Source organism: Eretmochelys imbricata, chromosome 4 (genome assembly GCF_965152235.1).
Source record: "Eretmochelys imbricata isolate rEreImb1 chromosome 4, rEreImb1.hap1, whole genome shotgun sequence".
In the NCBI taxonomy this organism is placed as follows: Eukaryota; Metazoa; Chordata; order Testudines; family Cheloniidae; genus Eretmochelys; species Eretmochelys imbricata.
The window spans coordinates 41,604,997-41,625,706 of NC_135575.1; the positions used below are offsets into that span (position 1 = coordinate 41,604,997).

The 20,710-nt window shown below is 39.2% G+C and overlaps 1 protein-coding gene across 2 annotated transcripts in view; it reads left to right on the forward strand.

The window, feature by feature from the left end:
• Positions 1–19,937, forward strand: part of LOC144263523 (bifunctional heparan sulfate N-deacetylase/N-sulfotransferase 3) — a 94,887-nt gene extending 74,950 nt beyond the window's left edge. The window contains exons 7-13 of one of the 2 annotated variants that reach the window (XM_077814414.1): positions 1,590–1,686; positions 2,569–2,692; positions 4,771–4,945; positions 8,450–8,620; positions 13,942–14,051; positions 18,372–18,474; positions 19,750–19,937. In XM_077814414.1, the coding sequence (XP_077670540.1) occupies positions 1,590–1,686; positions 2,569–2,692; positions 4,771–4,945; positions 8,450–8,620; positions 13,942–14,051; positions 18,372–18,474; positions 19,750–19,869 (900 nt within the window). In that variant the 3' untranslated portion in view covers positions 19,870–19,937. The remainder of the gene's footprint in view (positions 1–1,589; positions 1,687–2,568; positions 2,693–4,770; positions 4,946–8,449; positions 8,621–13,941; positions 14,052–18,371; positions 18,475–19,749) is intronic. The other variant, XM_077814415.1, reaches the window with a different exon arrangement.
• Positions 19,938–20,710: the final 773 nt, after the last annotated feature.

The following is a 20,710-nucleotide window of genomic DNA, read 5'->3' on the forward strand; positions in this document are numbered from 1 at the left end:
TTAAGTGTTGAACTAATCTTAAGCTGCCCAAATATTGTGGAAAATTGTCTCTGAATGTTCATTCTGACAAAGAAATTCACTTTCAGTGTGATCCTACCTCTTTTTGGTTGGCTTTGCACAAATATTCCTAAGGACAAGCTTTACAAAAGCAATTATCGTCAAAAAGCACAATTTAAACTTAAACACGCAAATGCTTTCCAATAGCAGATTTTGAATTATATGCCTAATCATTAATTGTGAATGTCAAATTTAAAATTGAATACTTTAATACACAGCTTGAAATTCACACTGCTGTTATTTAGTTAAATAAAGCATTTACTCAGAGAAGAAAAACAATGCCTTGTGACTTATGCAACAACTGAGCATGAATTTCAAAAATTTGCAGTGTACTGTACCTGAGTGACCTGCAGATTTAGATTTATTGAAAAAATTGCAAGTAATTTTGAATAAAAAGAACTGACAGTGTTGCAGTTTGTTTGCATACAATTCTTATGAATATAACCAAGTTTCTTACTTCTGCTTTAAAACATTTGCACTAAATTGTAGCTGCCAGTATATACAGTGTTCCTATTCATTTTACCACAAATTATATTACCAGCATATTTGTTAGTTTTGCTGGTGTAATCAAGAAGATTCTTTTGTTTGTTTGTTTGTTTTTTAAAGCCTAAAAGAAGTCTGATTTCCCCTTCTTATCCGGTATATATTGCTAAGCCACAGAACTAAGACCGATCTACATACGCAAGCCGTATTGGGACTTCTCCTTTATTTAGTGACAGCACTAGGTGCCACCTCATGCCCATATATGAAACTGGTAGCAAAATGAACTGGTATGGAAGTCTTTTTGCATGCTGTTACACACCTGCATATTTTTTACTTTGAAGAGTGTGGTAGGCGGAGCATGCACTCTTCATGCCAGTTGGAGATGCACAGAAAAGTCTGGATACCTACTTGTGAATGCAGAGGATCAAAACAGTTTTAAAGCTGTAATCAGCCATTCATTCATTTTAAAAACTGCAGCCTATCTTAGGGTCGTAGCTGTTATATAAGGGTAAAAGAGAATGCTTTGGCAATTAGAGAACCTCATTAGTGATTTAAGTACAATTCCATTTTTATGCAAGTGATCAAACTGCTCATTTTGAATGCTCATTTTACATCTAAAGTACAATGGATCAGATTCACCCCAGGCATAATTCCACTGAATTCAAGCACCAGGAATGATTTGTCTGTTTGTTTTGAAGCTTAGATGGTTATAGTCATAGAAGGAGATCACAGTGAAAACATTTTTTGAATACAGTTGCTTGAACGTTCCTCTTTACACAGAGGTGTTAATGTTCCTCTTTACACAGAGATGAATTCAGAGCACTGGTCTCTGTTACATTGTAGATCTGGAGTAAATCCATTTTCACCACTGTAAGCGAGATCAGAATTTGTCACATAGCATATTGGTATCAATAATAAAGAAGCAGATAACATATCCTACTACGATTTCTTGTGGACTGATAGTTCCTGGAGATTTATGTATGTAGGGCAAAAATTGAACAAATATAATTACAAATAAAATTCTCAGATATTGCTTTTGTCCCACTTAGAATCCCTGTGATGACAAGCGGCACAGAGATATCTGGTCTAAAGAAAAAACCTGTGATCGATTACCAAAATTCCTGGTTATAGGACCTCAGAAAACTGGTGAGAGTTTACTGCATTTTAATGAGTCTGGTGATATGCAAATTCAAATTATTACAATAGAGCATTAGTTTTAATCACTCAGAGCTCTGTATAAACCTTGATTATCTGATAGCACTTTTTATTTTCTGACATATCCAAGTTTAGTAAAATAATGTAAATGATAAAAGTAGATGTTACACAAACAATGTAGATGTAGTGGAGAGTGTTCGATTTTTCATAGGGTTTAACTGAGAAATGATGTGATTAACACTCTGATAAACAGATCAAGTGGTGACTGAGTGATTGACATGGTTTTATCAGAGCTGAGGGAGGAAAGGACAGTAATTTTTCAAAACATGTATACAGTCCCATGGCCCCCAAGCTTCAACCTGTCCTACAGGAAAAGTGTGTCTTGTTTACAGCAACTCAATGTTATTCAGTGGAATTTACACTGCAAGTCAGGAAATCCCTACAGGACAGGTAGAATTGTAAGGCTGCAGGGTTTATTCGTTAAATTTATAGTTGCTTCTCTTTGTGATCAGAAAATAGCACATTTTTTATCTACTCCCTTTCATATGCCACCAATCACCTACTGTTAAGATATCTAACAAGAGGGCTGGAATTTAAGTCAATCTTTTTTGTGACAACATCAGCACAGATACAATAATTTTTAAAAACATTAATAGGTATATCATCAACAGTGATGCATCCTGTATTCAGTATTAATTGTACACATTTCTTTAAATGTTTTTGGTTAAGAATTATAGGACCAGGATTTCAGCTGGTGTAAATCAGCATAGAATCATTAAATTCAATGGAGCTAGGCTGGTTTACACCAGGTGAGGATCTGGCCTACAGAATATATATGCTTTGTTAACCTTTGGACTTTCATCCCATTTTCAGGTACCACAGCTTTGTATTTGTTCCTGATTATGCATCCTTCCATCATTAGTAACTCCCCCAGCCCAAAAACCTTTGAGGAGGTACAGTTCTTTAATAGAAATAACTACCACAGGGGGATCGATTGGTAAGATGGGTTATTAGTATAAATATAAAAGTTTATGTACTGTGCACAATACAAAAATGGCATTACACTTTGTAATGTGTGTCTACACATTTTGAAAATTACTACTACTACCCTTCTAAAATGATATTTAAATGCACATAAATTATGGTAACCTCAGTCAAAAACACAGTAAATGCCTAAGATGTTTACTCTCCCTCTAATGCAGCATATAAAGAAATATCTGTTCTCAACTTGAGGCAATACTAAGTAATCTTAATGAAAATTACATGTATGTCTCAGGATGTTAATATACTTAGAATGTGCGAATAAGAGAAAAAGGAAAGCAATGTTTGTTTCTTAATTATACATCTCTTTAGGGGTGAGATTCTCATACATTTCTCAGGCAGGTACTCTGTTTCCTATTTACACATGTTTTTGAAGCTATGACAAAAGTAATATTGTAAATTGAGTATAAGATAGCATGATTAATATTTCAGGTTGAATATCTAATTTCTAAAATACTGAAAAGAGAAATCTAATTAAAATTTCAGCTACAAGCAGTTTGTTCTTGGCTTTAAATGGAAAATAGAAATTTGCCAGTCAGTTGGAGGGGAGAAATACTTTTTAAAAGTATTTTCAAGGATCAGATAATGAGGAAAATGTTCAGCAGTCAGTAAGGTAGTAAATGGGGATAAGTGAAGAGAAAAGGCTCATCATTCCCCATGGTTTACCCAAGAAATTACCAAAGATCTCGACAAAGATACATTTGGTTGGTCTTGCTTTCAAAAAGTGCTTCAGAGTAAAATGTTCAAAGACCAGTAATACAGCGCATTAAGCAGGGAGCACCAATAAAAGATTCTTGATACTTAGTCTTGTTTCTTTACTCTCTGGTGTCAGGGAAAAGTTATTGCCTTAGACTTTGTATTCATCCATAAAATTAGTAGTGCAAAAGCTGTTATATGTTCCAAGTGGAGAAAATTCACTTACAATATCTTTTTAAGGTGTATGGTTTTCATAGAGTTATAATTGTTGCTGCAGATTCTTATTACAAAGTTCAGTGGGTCAGCATTCATTACTGACTGTGAGAAGTCAGTCTGATGGATGGGAAGTAGCTAACAGCTGACTGATAACATCTGCTGACTATCCACCAATCGCCCAGACTCTTAGCTATTTTTATGAAACGGCTTTTTTATATTTATGTCAGGTGAAATTCACCCCCTTGCAGAGGGCCAACACAAGATCTGTGCAGTGGGGTAAATTTTAACCATTACAGTCAATCCACTCTAAAGAGGTTACTATATATAGTATTTTATATTGTTAACACCACAAGAGGTCAAAAGAAAAACACAAAGACGCAAATTTGTAAATTCTCTTCGCCCCCCCAAAATAACAGTAAAAACTGGTATGTTGGTTGTGGATAGTCTAGTCTAATGATAATATGTCAGGTTGCTGGCAACTAACTAGAACCACATAACTGGGGGAGGGGGGGAGCTCAGAACTAAGCAAACTAAAAAACAACCTGCTTTGTTTCCACAAAACTGTGATACATAGAATAGTAATTCAGAGGTGCCTTCACCACTTGGAGGACTCTTGCCTGAAGAGATAATGAGATTTTCTTGCTAGGTTTTTAAGTAACATCTTCATGTTAACAAACTCTTGCCAGATTTGATAACAGGAACACTGATTCTGAATATTATTTTCTTATGATATTCTGCTATGGTGTAACTGAAATGCCATCCTGTGCTGTAATAGGAATAATAAAGCAATTTTTTTATAAATAGCAGAGGGCCAAATTCAGAAGTTTTTATTTTTACTCAGTCTTTACTATTGACTTTGAGAGTTTTGCCTGAGTAAGAAATGAGTGACTTCAGAAACTGGCCCACTAATTTAAAGAGGATAAATTGTTTATTATACCTATAACACTTTCTTCTCACTACAAAAAACAAGGCCTTTTATTTTTGAATGTTTTTACTTGTCAATGACTGTGTCTGTTATTTTTATGGATTATTCTCTAATATATTTAACATATGCACCCACCTTCCTTGCTTTAGCGTATGCAGGACTTTTGAGTAATTCTGAGGACAGTGTTCCTTTTCTAGGTATATGGATTTCTTCCCTATACCATCCAATGTCACCACCGACTTTCTCTTTGAAAAAAGTGCCAACTACTTCCATTCTGAGGAAGCTCCCAAACGAGTTGCTTCCCTGATCCCTAAGGCCAAGATCATCACCATTCTCATCGACCCATCAGATCGGGCATATTCCTGGTATCAGGTAGGGACTTTGAAAAATACAGGCAGGTTCTAGTTGAATATGTATAAAACAGTTTTATCTAGGATCCTCTCAATATATTGTGATCAAATATTGAAAACCAAAGTGGTTTCATCAGGTAAGCATTTATTTAAAAACCCGTTCATCACCCAACAATTACCTATGAGTACAGCAAAACCTTCCTGTACATGTAAACTTGATAATCCACTCTTTTAAAATATATAAACACTGAAGGCCATATTTTTCAGAACTCTGGCTATAATATGTGATGCAAAGAAAGTGCTTGCATGAATAACTGCATGTAAAGAACGTGCATTTACGCAATTAATTGTGCATCTGAGTTCCATGCATGTGAACAGTTGCCCAATTTGTGCTTCCAAATATGAGGTATGTACATGCAATTACTCACGGTCTCAGTTTTTTGCAGACACAGAATAAGGCCTGAATTCTGAGTAAGGTTAACTTTTTAAACATTTGTTAAACTGACTGTAGTAAAGGAACATATGTTGGGCCCTACCAAATTCATGGTCCATTTTGGTTAATTTCACTGTCATAGGATTTTGCAAATCATAAATTTCATGATTTCAGCTATTTAAATCTGAAGTTTCATGGTGTTGTAATTGAAAGAATCCTGACCCAAAAAGGAGTTGTGGGGAGGTCACAAGGCTATTGTATGGGGGGTTGCAATGCTGCTACCCTTATTTCTGCGCTGCTGGTGATGGCAGCGCTGCCTTCAGAGCTAGGCAGCTGGAGAGCGGAGACTGCTGGCTGGGAGCCCAGCTCTGAAGACAGAACTGCTGCCAGCAGCAGCGCAGACAGTAAGGAGGGCATGGCATGGTGCTGCCACCCTTACTTCTGTGCTGCCCCCTGCAGAGCTGAGCTCTCAGTCAGCAACCGCTACTCTCTGGCCGCCCAGCTCTGAAGGCCGCAGAACAGAAGTAAGGCTGGCATGGTATGGTATTGCCACCTTTACTTCTGTGCTACTGCTGGTGGGGTGCTGCCTTCAAAGCTGGGCACCTGGCCAACAGCCACCACTCTCCAGCTGCCCAGCTCTGAAAGCAGCGCAGAAGTAAGGGTGGCAATACCGTGATGCCGCTAAAACCTTGTGACCCCCCCTGCAACTCACTTTTGGGTCAGGACCCCCAATTTTATAAATGTTGGTCTCCCCCATGAAATCTGTATAGTATAAGACAGTGTTTCCCAAACTTGGGCACGGGCCGAGGGACTTACTGGCCGCCGCTTCCCGCAGCCCCCGTTGGCCGGGCACAGTGAACCACGGGCAGTGGGAGCCACGATCGGCCGAACCTGCGGACGCGGCAGGTAAACAAACTGGCCTGGCCCGCCAGGGGCTTTCCCTGAACATGCGGCATCCCAAGTTTGGGAAACACTGGTATTAGGTAAAAGCACACAAACGATCAGATTTCATGCTCCATGATACATTTTTCATGACCATGAATTTGGTAGGGCCCTAAACATGTGGTAACAAATGGACGTACATTGTAACCAAATTGATATACTCATCAGGCTTGAATGCATAACAGTTGTACATCTCAGACCGATAAAGAAATTAAAACACAAAACAGACTCAGAACCATTTCATTATCCACTAGAAAAAAATTACTCTAGTAGCAGTTGAAATAAAACTTGCAATTTAAATGCAATATCAGTACCAAATATTTTTTTTTATTTACACACAATAAAGCTTAGTACTGTATTTTACCTCAGAGTTCAGTCAATACTACTGAAGTACCATTCTTGCTGCCATTCTCTTTGGCGTCATAACAAGCAAGCCAGGTTAATGTTGAAGGGGAACTTTGAATATCTTAAATTCAAATAAAGAAAAGGAGGACTTGTGGCACCTTAGAGACTAACAAATTTATTTGAGCATAAGCTTTAGTGAGCTACAGCTCACTTCATCTGATGCATTCAGTGGAAAATACAGTGGGGAGATTTATATACATAGAGAACATGAAACAATGGGTGTTACCATACACACTGTAACGAGAGTGATCACTTAAAGTGAGCTATTACCAGCAGGAGAGCTGAGGGGGGAAACCTTTTGTAGTGATAATCAAGGTGGGCCATTTCCAGCAGTTGACAAGAACGTCTGAGGAACAGTGGGGGGTGGGGAGGAAAACAAACATGGGGAAATAGTTTTACTTTGTGGAATGACACATCCACTCACAGTCTTTATTCAAGCCTAAGTTAATTGTATCCAGTTTGAAAATTAATTCCAATTCAGCAGTCTCTCGTTGGAGTCTGTTTCTGAAGTTTTTTTGTTGAAGAATTGCAACTTTTAGGTCTGTAATCGAGTGACCAAAGAGATTGACGTGTTCTCCGACTGGTTTTTGAATGTTATAATTCTTGACGTCTAATTTGTGTCCATTTATTCTTTTACGTAGAGACTGTCCAGTTTGACCAATGTACATGGCAGAGGGGCGTTGTTGGCACATGATGGCATATATCACATTGGTAGATGTGCAGGTGAACGAGCCTCTGATAGTGTGGCTGATGTGATTAGGCCCAATGATGGTGTCCCCTGACTAGATATGTGGACACAGTTGGCAACAGGCTTTGTTGCAAGGATAGGTTCCTGGGTTAGTGGTTCTGTTGTGTGGTGTGTGGTTGCCGGTGAGTGGCCTGTCTCCCAAGATCTGTGAGAGTGATGGGCTTGCTCTACTAACAATAATAACAGCAGCACCCTATGGACAAAATTTCTTTCTTAGTAAAACACAACATCTCGTTGTAAGTTATTCAGTAACTACTGTATACTATTCCATCATGCAAGTTTGTACCTCATTTTTTGATCCATGAAATAGTAAATACAATTATTTTATCTGTCTTTTATCTATAAGTATTTCTATAATGCCTATCACTATGCCATCTAGTTACATTCACGGGGTATTTGAAACAGTGGGATCTGTCCACCCTCTTCTTAATTGCTGGCTCTTATTTCAAAAAGTCCCTTTCTTCTGGTCTTCTGACTACAATAGGAATTTGACAAAACGAGGAATAAGTAGAAACTGAATAAGGACCTCAGGATCTATATTATATATAATATTTTCTTTTATGGATTCTTTTTTTGTTCCTATAAGTAGAAGTTATCTATCTGATCACCATCAATGAGAGCTTTGCTGGAGTAAGGTCTGAATATAAACCATGTAAGGACTTCAAGATTTGGCCACATAAGTAGAGGTTCACTATATTTGAGTTTGTCATCCTGGGTTTGTTTGTACATAAGCTGCCATTTCATTAAATGAAAATGTGTTCTAGTTTGCAATTGCTAATACTATTCAGATCTTTTGATAGTTAATAGTGGTGTTATTCTTACCTTCTTAGCAATTTATCTAATATAGACCAAGGCTTCTTAACTGAAATTCGCTTCTAATGTAATTTAATCAGTCACAAATAGGTCCTTAGACCATTGCCCACATATATTCTGTCCCATTTCTATGACTCTGAACTCCGGTGTCCATGATGTTCTTGTAACTTACCTTTCTTTTACAGCATCAGAGATCTCATGAGGACCCTGCAGCTCTAAAATTTAGCTTCTATCAGGTGATCACAGCTGGACCTCGAGCCCCATCAGAGCTTAGAGCTCTACAAAAGAGATGTCTAGTACCTGGATGGTATGCCACCCATATAGAAAGATGGCTAACTTATTTCCCAACTTACCAGGTGAATAGAGTGTAACATTGTGTCTTATTTCATATATATTTGATATCTTAGATTATTCACTTTTTCTGAAGTCTTCATTACTGATTATTACTATTCATGAATATATATGTGTTGTGACAAAGCTCTGTCCTTGCCTCCGTGGGTCCCGCGTTTCCTGGCGGATTTCGCTAGCCTCAGAGGCTCACTGAGACCCTCCACGTAACCCTTCTTTCCCTAGAGACAAGGGTCACAGTCTGCTGAGTCATTTTCATCATAAGCCAGCAAGGGAGGTGAGGAGAAGTTATCCTTCCTTGCACAGTCTCTGTTGTCTCCCAGTCTCAGTGATTAATCGGGGGCAAAGGTGGGATGGGGGGAGCCCAGGCTCACCCTCTACTCCAGACTCCAGCCCAGGGACCCTAATAGTATCAGCTGTGGTAGCTGACTTTTTAGAAACATGACATGTACAATTCCCTGGGCTACTTCCCCCACAGCAGCCCTCACTTCCTCAAGCTCCACTTCACCCTTACCTCAAGGCCTCCTTCCTTGTGCCTGATATGGTGTATACTACTCAGCCTCTCCAACAGCACAACTTCCTCCCACAGCTCCTGACATGCACCCCCACCTGACTGACTGGGAGGCTTTTAACTAGTTTCAGCCAGCCCCCGATTGGCTTCAGGTGTCCCAATCAACCTAGCATTCTCTCTGCCTTCTGGAAAGTTCTTAATTGGCCCCTGGTGTCTTAATTGACCTGGAGCACCTTCCATTTCACTTAACCTGGTACCAGGGATTTGTTTACCCTGGAGCTAATATATCTATCTCCCACTACTTTTCTATGCCATCTGGCCTTGCCACGTCACAGTATGTGATTTGGGGCACTGATTATCCAAAACCATGTTCTGATTGGTTGGTGGTGCCTTCTGGTGATGTCACAGCCATGCACTAACTCCTGGTACTGCACAACTGGGACTTCATCAACAAAAAGCAACAGGAACAGCAACTAAGGAAACTTCAGCACTGCTGCTCCTTGCATCCCTCTTGCACATTGAACTGCCTTTAACACTGAGTTGTTTTCTTGGTTTTTGTTTTAATCTTGTCACTTTCTGGGACCCTACTGGCTGTATTGGTGAACCTGTCAGAAAGCACAATAGGAAACCCAGTGCTTCAGAGTGCATCAGGCATCAGCCATGTGATATCCCATCAGGGCTTCCAGCAAAAAGCATTGATGGGAAATCTAGTGTATCATGATAAATTGCTGGGATGGTGCTATATAATGCTTCTGCACGGTGCAGGATCAAAGCCTTGACCAGCATTGTGAAATATCAATGCATTATCCACCCCTTTTGGGAGCAGAGGAGATTTAGTGCACTGAACACTGTGAAGACTTGATGATATAGAGGCTTGAGTGTCTGGAACTGGGTATGATACACAGATAAATAAAGACATAATGCCCATGAGTCATTAAGTGTTTCAGTGTCTTCATCTGCTCATGAGTTCAGCGGTCCTTCCATGAGCTAATCATTTCACTGCTCACTCCACTGAGAACTGCCAGCATATCACTACCTCTGTGCACACTGGTGCCTCTGCGATTTCTGTCATCACTGGTTTTTTCAATCTGTTGATGCCTAAATGTCCTCTACCCATCACACCTCTTCCAGGTCTGTCAGTGTATTGTATCACTGCTAGTATATTGGGGGCCACCACTCCCCTCCCAGCTCATTGGTGCACAGCTCTATTGAAACTGAGAAACCATTTGGTGCATTGGAACCTACAGCTGGCACTCCTGTGCCTTTGAATCTCTGTGTGTTACACATTGAGCCTCAAAGGGGTTTGTGTTTCCTGGTGTGTGCAATTCATGAGACCAAAGTGTGCGTATCTCAAAACAGATATCACTTAATGAAAAGTGCATACTCCTGACAAGCCTCTGAAGACACATACTTAACAAGATATCTATCTCCTGTCTACGCTCTCCAAGCACATGCCTTAGAAGAAATACATCACAAGCCCCATACTCCTTCTGGTGCATAACATAGGGGTGGCATACATCACATTACTCATGTCTTGTTGATAGGCTTTGTTTCTGGTGTTGATGTTTCTGAATGCTGACACTCTGTGAAGCACTAATTCCCAGCACACCCTCTAAGAGCTTGTTTGGAGGAGAGAATTTATCCAGAGTCTGCAACTTCTCTTTTCCCATGGTGTGAACAAAGAAGCTCTGATGCATCTGGCTGGTGATATTGTCTACATGTTCTTTTAGGATCCAAATTTGAAGAGTCCATAAGATATACAGTTGTGCAATTCCAGCATACTGATGTGATATTCTCTACACTCTGTTTAGATTTGATCTCTCCAAAGGTCTCGTGTATGTTGAACAGTATGCATTCTAGGATAGGTCCTCAAGGGACATAGGATTTCATATCCCTCGGTGAAAACAAATAATTGTCCATCACCACTGACTGACTCATTGTTTCTGCGTAAACACATCAGCAATGAAAATAGTCAGTCATATCCAAATTTGCTATTGAGTACAGCATGATTAAAGTAGTTATCTGATGCAGATCTATAATCAGCAAGTTAGCATAAAGTTTAGCCTTAGACTGAAAGACTGGAATCTACCCAGCATATCCCAACTGGACCAAATATGTATATGTGTAGCTTATAGAGGGACACTACATGAGTAGTATATTTCTTACATGTTGGAATCATATGAACTCACCCACCTATGAACCAATCTGTAAGTTATCTTCTTTCATATCTTTATTGTTATTATATTTACCCACATTGTCTAATTTTGAGGTCACATGGTCTTTTATTAATGCATAAAATTGTTTTTCTGATTGTTTTTCAGCACCCTGAGCACTTTAGTGTGAGAGGCACCTTATAAATTAAAATTATTATTGTTATTTATTATTATAGTCAAACATATTATAGGTAATGCAAGTAGCAATGCAAATAGTTAAGATTCCCTGATGTTTCCATTATAATAATATCTACCTCTTATATAGAGCTTTCCATCTGTACATCTCAAGGCACTTCACAAACCCTGTTTTCAGTTGTTTAGAGCTTTGCCAAAATTTAACCATATGGGATGAAATTTTCCATGCCAGGCATCTGTGACAGACTGAATTTTGAAGAAAATTTCAGCAAAAAGGATTCAGTCATTTATCAGAACAAGATCAGGGGAAAATACATCATTTTACCTGTGTTAACAAATTCTTTTTGACAAGTTTGTTGAGAAGCGTTAGTGCCTCCATGCTTTATATCAAGGACTTGAAATTTGGCACAGGAGTTTCCCTGTTGCCAGGGATGTAACTTTTGCCAATCCTGTGAAAATCTACACAAATCTGGTCAAGTTTTGAGCCTCTGGAAATTTCCATTCACTCATGCTCAGTAGAGATTGAACATTCCATCTGTACTGAGCATGGTCCATCTCCAGGCTGCAACAGGCTGAGTGGGACTTTCTCTGGAATTGCTGCTGATGACCAGCAGGGGCTGCAAAGAGGAAAATTAAGAGAGGCCTAAGGGTAGGGGCAAAGGCTAAACTGGGACAGGGAGCCAAAAGGGGAGAAACTAGGGATGAGAAACTGAATGGGGGAGCAGGATGGGGCATGGAGGAACTGGAGTGGGAGATTGAGTCTGAAACTGTGGCAGACTGGAGGTGCAAGCCATAGAAGAGGTCAGGCATGCAGAAAACAGGCAGAAAAGGTTGCTAGTAGAGTACACTTCCCTCAGAATCTGGTATAGAATATAGGACTCCTGGGGGCTTGTCTGTACAAACACTTAGCGTGCAGCAAGCTGGGTTTTAAATCTTATCCCGCATTAGCCTGCCATGCACTGTGTGTCCATGTGGACCTTGCTGCCTCTCACTTAAAGTTTCCTAGTGCACTGTGATCTCCTGTTTCAAAACAGGGTAGAACAAATTGCACTAGGGAACTTCTAGTACCCAGCAGCAAGGTCCACATGGACATTTAGTGTGCGGCTGGCTAATGCGCGAGGTAGATTTACAGCCCAGCTTGCAGTAAATTAAGTTTTTGTTTAGAGAAGCCCCAAGGCTTAGCATTCCTCAGCTGTCCACAAATAGCTGTGAAACCCAAACCCACTCACAAAATGCGTGCCTCTTATCCTTTTAGAGACGCCCATGTAGAGGATATAGCACAACCTACTACTACTATCAGTGTTAGCTCAAGTGGCAGAAGTCTGTGATGTGGATCTTAAGGTTCTAACCATACTGATGAAGACTGTGGGAGTCAGTATGGTTCTACAATGTGGAATTTCTGTTTTTCAGTTTGCTTTTTTAAAAATCTAGGAAATTATATACAAAAACACTACAATAAAAGAACCTTAGGGTTGCAAGTCTAGCACTCACAAGTTAGGAAATGCCAGAATTAAATTTGACCATGCAACTAATTTAGTACCCTGTGCGTAGGAATTATGATACAATCTTTAATTATATGAACACATGCAATTTTTTCCACAGAACTGCTGCCTCACTCAGTCCATTCACTCACCAGTCATCCTCCCCTAAGCCACTTCCTAGTCCCAGTTCATTCAGCCATCTCCACTAAATCTAAAAGCAAGTTATTATCAAAAGTAGAGAGCAGCAGGAAGGTAGGAGAAACCTGCTTTATGTGCAACAAGCTCTACTTCACATATGATGGCAACCTCTGATGGGGGTAAAACAGTTTTAGAAGAGTTGTTAGTGAACCAGCTCTGCTGTCACAAAAAGCAGCTTTTCCATGGGAAAAATGACTGGTTGTCCAACAGCCAATCTGGACCTGAAGATTAGCCATCTCCTATCCACTGTGCACCATAGCGGCTTCAACTCCCACTGTTGAGTCATGATGGATCTTGGACACAAGAAAAAACTCGTGTGTGGGAAAGGATCAGAGAGCTGAGTGCTTTCTTCAGCAGTGACAAGGAATTGATTGATACTCTGAAAAAAGAGCACACATAAGTCTCAGAATATCTTCCTCTCGTTTTATATGTGGGGTTGGCCGGGGTGTTGCAGCTTATTTTTTCCAGACGTATGAGCTTGCATTTTGCCAGGATGAATCTCATTTAATTTCCTGCCAATATTTGTAATCTCACTAGGTCCTTCAGCATTATTTCGCTGTCCTCGGTGGTGCTCACAACAGTTTCCAATATCATTGAATTTCAGAATTAATTAGTGTGCCATTTACCCTTCTCCCAGATCATTAATGACAACGATAAATAAGACCAGACCTGTTACCATTCCCTGGGGCACCTCTTTTCCTCTTAATGAATGAGCGTGACATAGGTCAAAGTTTTAGTTTGAAGCTTGAAATATGATGAATTTTAAATACAGTATTACTTTATTTTTGCAGTTGCTAATTATTGATGGACAGCAGCTGAGAACTGACCCAGCTACCGTGATGGATGAAGTGCAGAAGTTTCTGGGAGTCTCGCCTCATTATAATTACTCTGAAGCCCTAACGTGAGTTATTCATAATTAATGTCATGGAATATTAGCCATGGAGTGATTTAAAAAGGAAATAATTGTGCAACTGTAGTTTTGTATAAAGAGTCTGAAAAGAATGGGTTGCAATATTCCTTGTAAATTATAATTTGCTGTTATTCATTGAATTTTTGTACATCTAAATGTATACGTGTGTGAATGTGCGCTCAGAACTTCTGAGACAAACCACGGCACCTTGTAAGATTAGGTTGATGAGAAATTTGTTGGCTGTAACAAAATGGGGTTGGTTCTATAAGCAAAATCGATACAAATTAATAGCCACTAATACTCCTCTGACTAATTCTGCATGCAAGCCATATCACTAATGCTAGTATGGGCAACAGTATGTATTTTTCAATGTCTTTACCCTCTTTAATTTCCGTGGAAAAATCTGGACTTGCTTATGTGCTGATTAGACATGAAAAGTAATTTTTTCTTTCTTGCATGCTTTCAAACTGCTGTCCAAGTAATCGTTAACAACATGTGGAAAGAATGCAACTCAGAAGGATTATATTTTCTGTGAATTCTGCATTGAGCCAGACATTAAATATGGTGTTCAAATATTACAGAGATGGACACCTGACAGATAAAACAAGTATTGGTTTGTGAAAATTGTGTTTGGATTTTGGATGGATAAAAGAGAGAGATGCCTTTGCATCTTTTTCCTCGGCAGCAAAAGATTCACCATGCGTAAACAGAATGGACAGAAGGCTGGTTTTCCTTTACATTCAATTGCAGGAGACTCAACAATATCAGTGTCAGGAATGTAAAATCCACTCTCTGTATAATATACACAAATCCTTTGGATTCAGACATTTAGATTTACTTGCCCTTAAAATAAGATTGAGAACCTTAGGCTGCTCTTTTGAATGTGAGCCCATTGTCTGTTTTTATAAGAAGCTCTCAGAAAAAAATTCCTTTCCTTTCCTAGACATTTCTCTATTTAATGCTTTCAGACAGTTGTGCTCTATTCCTTTTTGTGGAGTATGTAGCAAAACAGATTTTATCTTTCATGAGATAAAGTCAAGTGTATTGTAAAGACATAATGGACCCAATTCATCCCTGAAAGTAACTCTATTGAAAGCTCCGTTTCTTTGTACACCAAAGGTCTTGACCTGGATGCTGTGAATTATTATTCTGCATCTAATTCTGCAGCAGGCTTTTCCTTCTTGTCTACCCTTGAACACAGATAATGTTCATTTAGCATAACATAGATTCAGACAACTTTTTCCATTACTTTGACCCCAATTCATCCTGGTATAGCTCTATTGAAATCAGTTTAGTTATACCAGTAATGAATTTGGCCCTGTATGTCATTTGGTAATTGATAAATACGGTAGAAAATTCCCATCTACTTGTACCTGCAAAATTGCAGCAGTGTAATGTGAAATAAAAATATAGGTTCTTTATCCAATGAACTCAAAGCATTTTACATTCTTTAATTAATCTTCACAAATCCATTTGAGGTTGGTAAATATTATGGTGCCCAGTTTACAGAGGGTTAGATAGAAGCACTGAGAATTGAATGGTAGACTAGTAATTGTAGACTCTGTCGTAATGGACATTGTATAAAAATCTGTATTAAAAACAAACACTTGCCTAATGGCACACAGTCAGTGACAAAGCCAGAAGAAGAACCCAGGAGTGCCGGTTGCCAGTCTCCTGCTCCACCCATTAGATCATGCTAGCAGATATTTTCTAGCCATAGTTTGAGGTTGATGAATTTATCCTTAAAACAAGCTGGCTGGCAATATTGGTATTTCTATAAAGCAATTAAATGTCTTGAGCATATCAGTCTTGTTATGACCTGTGGGCTTTGTTTAATGCTATCACTTTTATACTATGATTTGTCATGAATTTATACTGTCACTCTGTTGTCACTTGAGAGGATGTTCCTGTGGATGAATTGTCTTTTTTCACAAAACAGCTTTTAATTAACTCTGTTTGAACATACTCCACCATTGATACTTCTACAAATGCTGTTCCACAGATTAAATTACAAATGTTTCTGTTCTTTAGGCTAGACCCAACTTATGATTTCCCCACCCCGGGCAGCTCCACATCCCAGGATAGTGGATTGTGGGTTCCTTCCATCCATATGCACTGAACTGACCATCTCCAGGAACAGTCAAGGTGGTGCACAGCCATTTTATGCAGCAATTGAAGGCAACTGTACCCCTTACAGATACATAAACTGAGCCAAAGATTTGTCCCTAAGTCTTGAAATGAGGGGTTTTTTTGTTGGCAGACTGTAGTTTTAACTGTGCAGATTTTTAACTGTGCAGATATACTCTGGTTTCTGCATGGTCAAATGGAAATTTAACAAAAAAGATTTCATAAAATGAATAATACTTCAATAATCCACATATCTTGGATAATTTAAAGGCACTTTGTGTCATGATGTACATGGGATCCACAATAATTGCGTACTTCTGGAAATTTGACTCCCATGAATCTTTGTCAATACTTATTGCATATAGTTTCTTATGCAATCAAAACAGGTGTTACCTGTGTCCATGCTACTGCCAAAGCAGTGCCCTTGATCAGCCATGTACAACTCCCATTGACATCCAGTAAATGGATTGAAGGCATAATATGGCCCTTGAAATGTGCTCTAAAATACATGATCAGTTCAACTTGTCCAGATACAGCTCCATTGACATTATTTATTAGTATTGTTTGATTTGATCTATAAAAGACAGAAAGCACCTATCCAGATCTCTAGCTCAAACGTAGTTCATGTCTGTATACAAACATGTATATTTTGTTCTGGTTTTGTGAATATACCGGCTGGCTGCATAGAGAAGTCATGTCAAAATAAGCATGTGCATATAATGGTGATGCAAAGAGCTCTTAAGATGTGTTTATCTATGCTGTGAATCACTCATGATGCTGGTAAAGAGGAGTCTAAGAAACCCGTTCTGCTCCCAGTGGGAGTTTTGACACTGACATCGATGGAAGCAAGATAAGGTCCATATACCTTGTGAATTAAAAATAAGGCCCTTTAATGTTAACATTACTGTACAGACAAAGCCCCTGATAATGTCATTGTGGAATACCACTTGTGAGGTACATCATGACACCTTTAATCCATTGCTAGACTGACATTGGTGTAATTTCAAAAGCCTGAGAAAATATACTGTGGCGGGGAGGGCGGGAGGGTGAGAACCATAGAGAGACTTTGTTCATCTCTCTGAGGTGCCAGTAGGTAAGGGAGAAGCCCAGCTAGAGTCCCCCACCTGCAGGTCTGAGCAGGGGGAAAAACCATCTCTTGGGCTCCAGGCTCTAAGTCCCTATTTGTGGGCTGGGGGAGGAAGAGCAAGGCTCCCAAGGGAGATCCAGGCCTCAGGAGGAGAACCTCTTCGCCGCAACAGTAATCATCACACCCCCCTGAACCCAGTTGTTTGTCATCATCAGATTCTGTTTTCTTCAGGTTAAACAATGGCCATTCATCCTCTCTGCTGTTTGGTTGTTTACTCCATTTTTCTCACACAACTGCATTACTGCCAGCTTCATTCTTTCTGTCTTGTCTTCCATGCTCCTCAACAGCCTTTTCTCCCTCCTCACTCCTTTCTTCTTCCTATCTCCCTTTTCCCTAGTCCATGCACAGTCTCGCCCATCCTTTCCTTTTTCTGCTGCCTTGCTCCTATTAACTTACCCCATCCTGTCCTCCCTTTTACCCCACTTCTGTTTACCATAATATAGTCAAAGAAAACAAACTTTGGAATTGCTGTGACTTTCTCACTTTGGGCCTGACTCTGCCACCCTTACTCACAGTGAAGAGTACCTGATTATGTAAGTAGTCACATAGATTTCCATGGAACTAATGGACAAATAAGGTACTATTCAAGATGAGTAATGGTTGCAGAAGTTGACCCTTAGCTTGTATGTTGTATCCCTTTTTCTCACCCTGTGTCTGCCTTGTTTGTTTAGACTGTGAGCTCTTCAAGACAAGGATTGTGCCTTCTTATGTGGTTTGTAGAGCCCCCAATGAAATGGGGCGCCAATCCTGTACAGTATAATCCTCTGCAATATAAACTATCAATAAAATTAAATAGGGTCTATATGTGCCTAGATTCAATGGGATCTGTGTTCAGTTATATGTGTCCTAGAAATCTATAGGGATAGCTAGCTATCCTGTTATTTTTTATTCTTTCCTCCAAAGGGGTGTCCTGCCTGAATAACAAGGGAAAAGTGGACCCAAAATATTAAGTTGCTGAAGTGATTAAAAAAAAATCTTAGATGGAACATATTTGATTTGTTTGCTGAATTGAAAGTTGTACAAAATATTCATTTCAGGTTCGATTCACATAAAGGTTTCTGGTGTCAACTCCTGGAAGAAGGGAAAACCAAGTGTCTTGGAAAGAGCAAAGGCAGAAAATACCCTCCTATGGATTCAGAGGTAAACCATTGTTTTCTGAGGCAATACAGCATTTGAATGGCTTTAAGGAGTGCCTCACTCACACACGTGGGATACTCCATTGACAAAATTATAACAAGAACAAGAGGATAAAATTAACAACCTGTGGTTTATTTGTATTAACTCTCCCTACAGCTGAGGCCTTTCTGATACTATGAACCACATGATCGTTTTTCAACCTTTTGTATAGAGGGTGAGCATAAAGGCCAAGATGTCTCCAAATTAACTTACCCTGAAATTGTTTTTTAAACATTTTCTTCATATTGAAAAACCTACTAGCTCTCAAAAAGCTGCAACATAGTTAAAATCTCAGCCCCTCAGCTAAGCAACCCACACCAGCAACAAGCTCAAAACTCATGGTTTGTTGCAGTCATGGTCAGATGTGTAAATGTGGGACTGTCCTCTGTTCTTCCAGTCTGTTTCATTCTTGACTTGTCAGGCTATTAACAGTTACACATGTTCTCATGGCAGTTCATTTTTAAGACCAATTAATTTTGGTATCTATCAGTTTTGAAAATGTTTCTTCAGAAATGTTCAGATAAAGTTACTTTCACAGGCCTGATAGCTGAGGTCCACACTCCCGCTTCTGCACAGAGGAGGGGAAGAATTCTCAGCAAGCATTTGAACCTCTGTTTTTACTCTGGCCTTCTCATACTGAACTCCCACTTAACTTAGTCTGAATGAAACCTGAGTGAAGAGCTCAAGACGTGGTCAGTAGTAAGTACTATTGTACTTACTTATTGTACTGTAGGCCTGATTTTATTCTCATGCTGGTGTAAATCAGGAGTAACTCTTGTGAGAGGTGAATCAGCCTCTGTGGGGTATTATTTGTATTATGTTTGTCCATCCTGAACAACTCTAAAAAATGTAAATACCTGAATGACAAACCCTGAAATACTATGGAGTTATAGTCTGCCCTCAGATACACTGATGTAAACTCAGAGTAGCTTATTGACTCCAGAGTTACTCTGGATCTATACAGATGTATCTGAGATCAGACTCTGATCAGTTTCTTTGGTTTTGATGAACATTTTGGAAATTTACTGTATATCTACTAAAATTACCTCTGCAGCTCAGCTGCTAAATAGAGTATAGATACTGTGTGCAATAATACATAGTATAGGAGAAAGTATACAGCACAGAAGAAAACATGGCATAGTTTAGATACAGGTAAAACAAACTGCAAAACTCAAAATCCATAGCATCTACAGTACAATATTTTACTAAATAAAAATGTCTACTTTTTTTATCCATCAGTGCAGGGCTTTTCTGTCAAGCTACTACAGAGATCACAATGTGGAACTGTCAAAACTCCTGCACAAATTGGGACAACCCCTGCCATCATGGCTGAGACAGGAACTACAGAAAGTGAGATAGCATTGAGAGAAAGAAAGCTTCTTGAAATCTCTCTTCCACACTTGAGTCATCTTACCTAAAGCCTTCAATAGCTACCAGGAGGCAGGTGTAAAATATACCTCTTCAAAAGAGAATTAAAGAATGAAGTTCTTTCCATATGCTGGCATGTGGATTGTGAAAATGTGTGTGTCTCTTAGAACTCTGGAGGCCTGCACGCTTTCTCTTCACCATTCCTGGGCCTGTGGAATTGTTGTAAACTACTGTGCGCACATGTAGAAGTCAATAGCAACTGGTATAAGCTTTAAAAGCAAAGCTGCACAATTGTCCAATTTCATAGTAAATATTTACACTTTTATATTCAAACTTAGGAGTGTTGTGTCTCATGTAAGTTTTGTAGCCCATTGTTTGCCTGCTCATGGTTTTTCATACTTTTTGATTATTATGACATGTCTTATACAAAACTAAGAAAACCCTGTATAACACACAATGGCCAAATGTACTCCTGTCTTTGGAATCTGCTTACCAAATTTTGAACTTAAAATAAATGACGACAGTTGCGGAGTACAAACACATGTTGCTTAGGTGTAAACAACAGGACAGAATATGTTTTGTGAGCCAAATCCTGAAGCCACAGGTAAAACACTGTAGCAAGAAATAATGTAAGAAATATGGCCCTGCTCTGTGAGGAGGAAACCACAGTGTGCTGTGGATCCCTTCAAGTTTAGAATCTATGCTTTTAAATACTGCACCTCCATACACAGTCCGCTGAAACAGCAACACAAAGGAATATAGAGTATTCTGAATAGAGAGTACTCTATGTTAAAGAAGAAATCTAATTAGATATATGAAACACAACATTAAA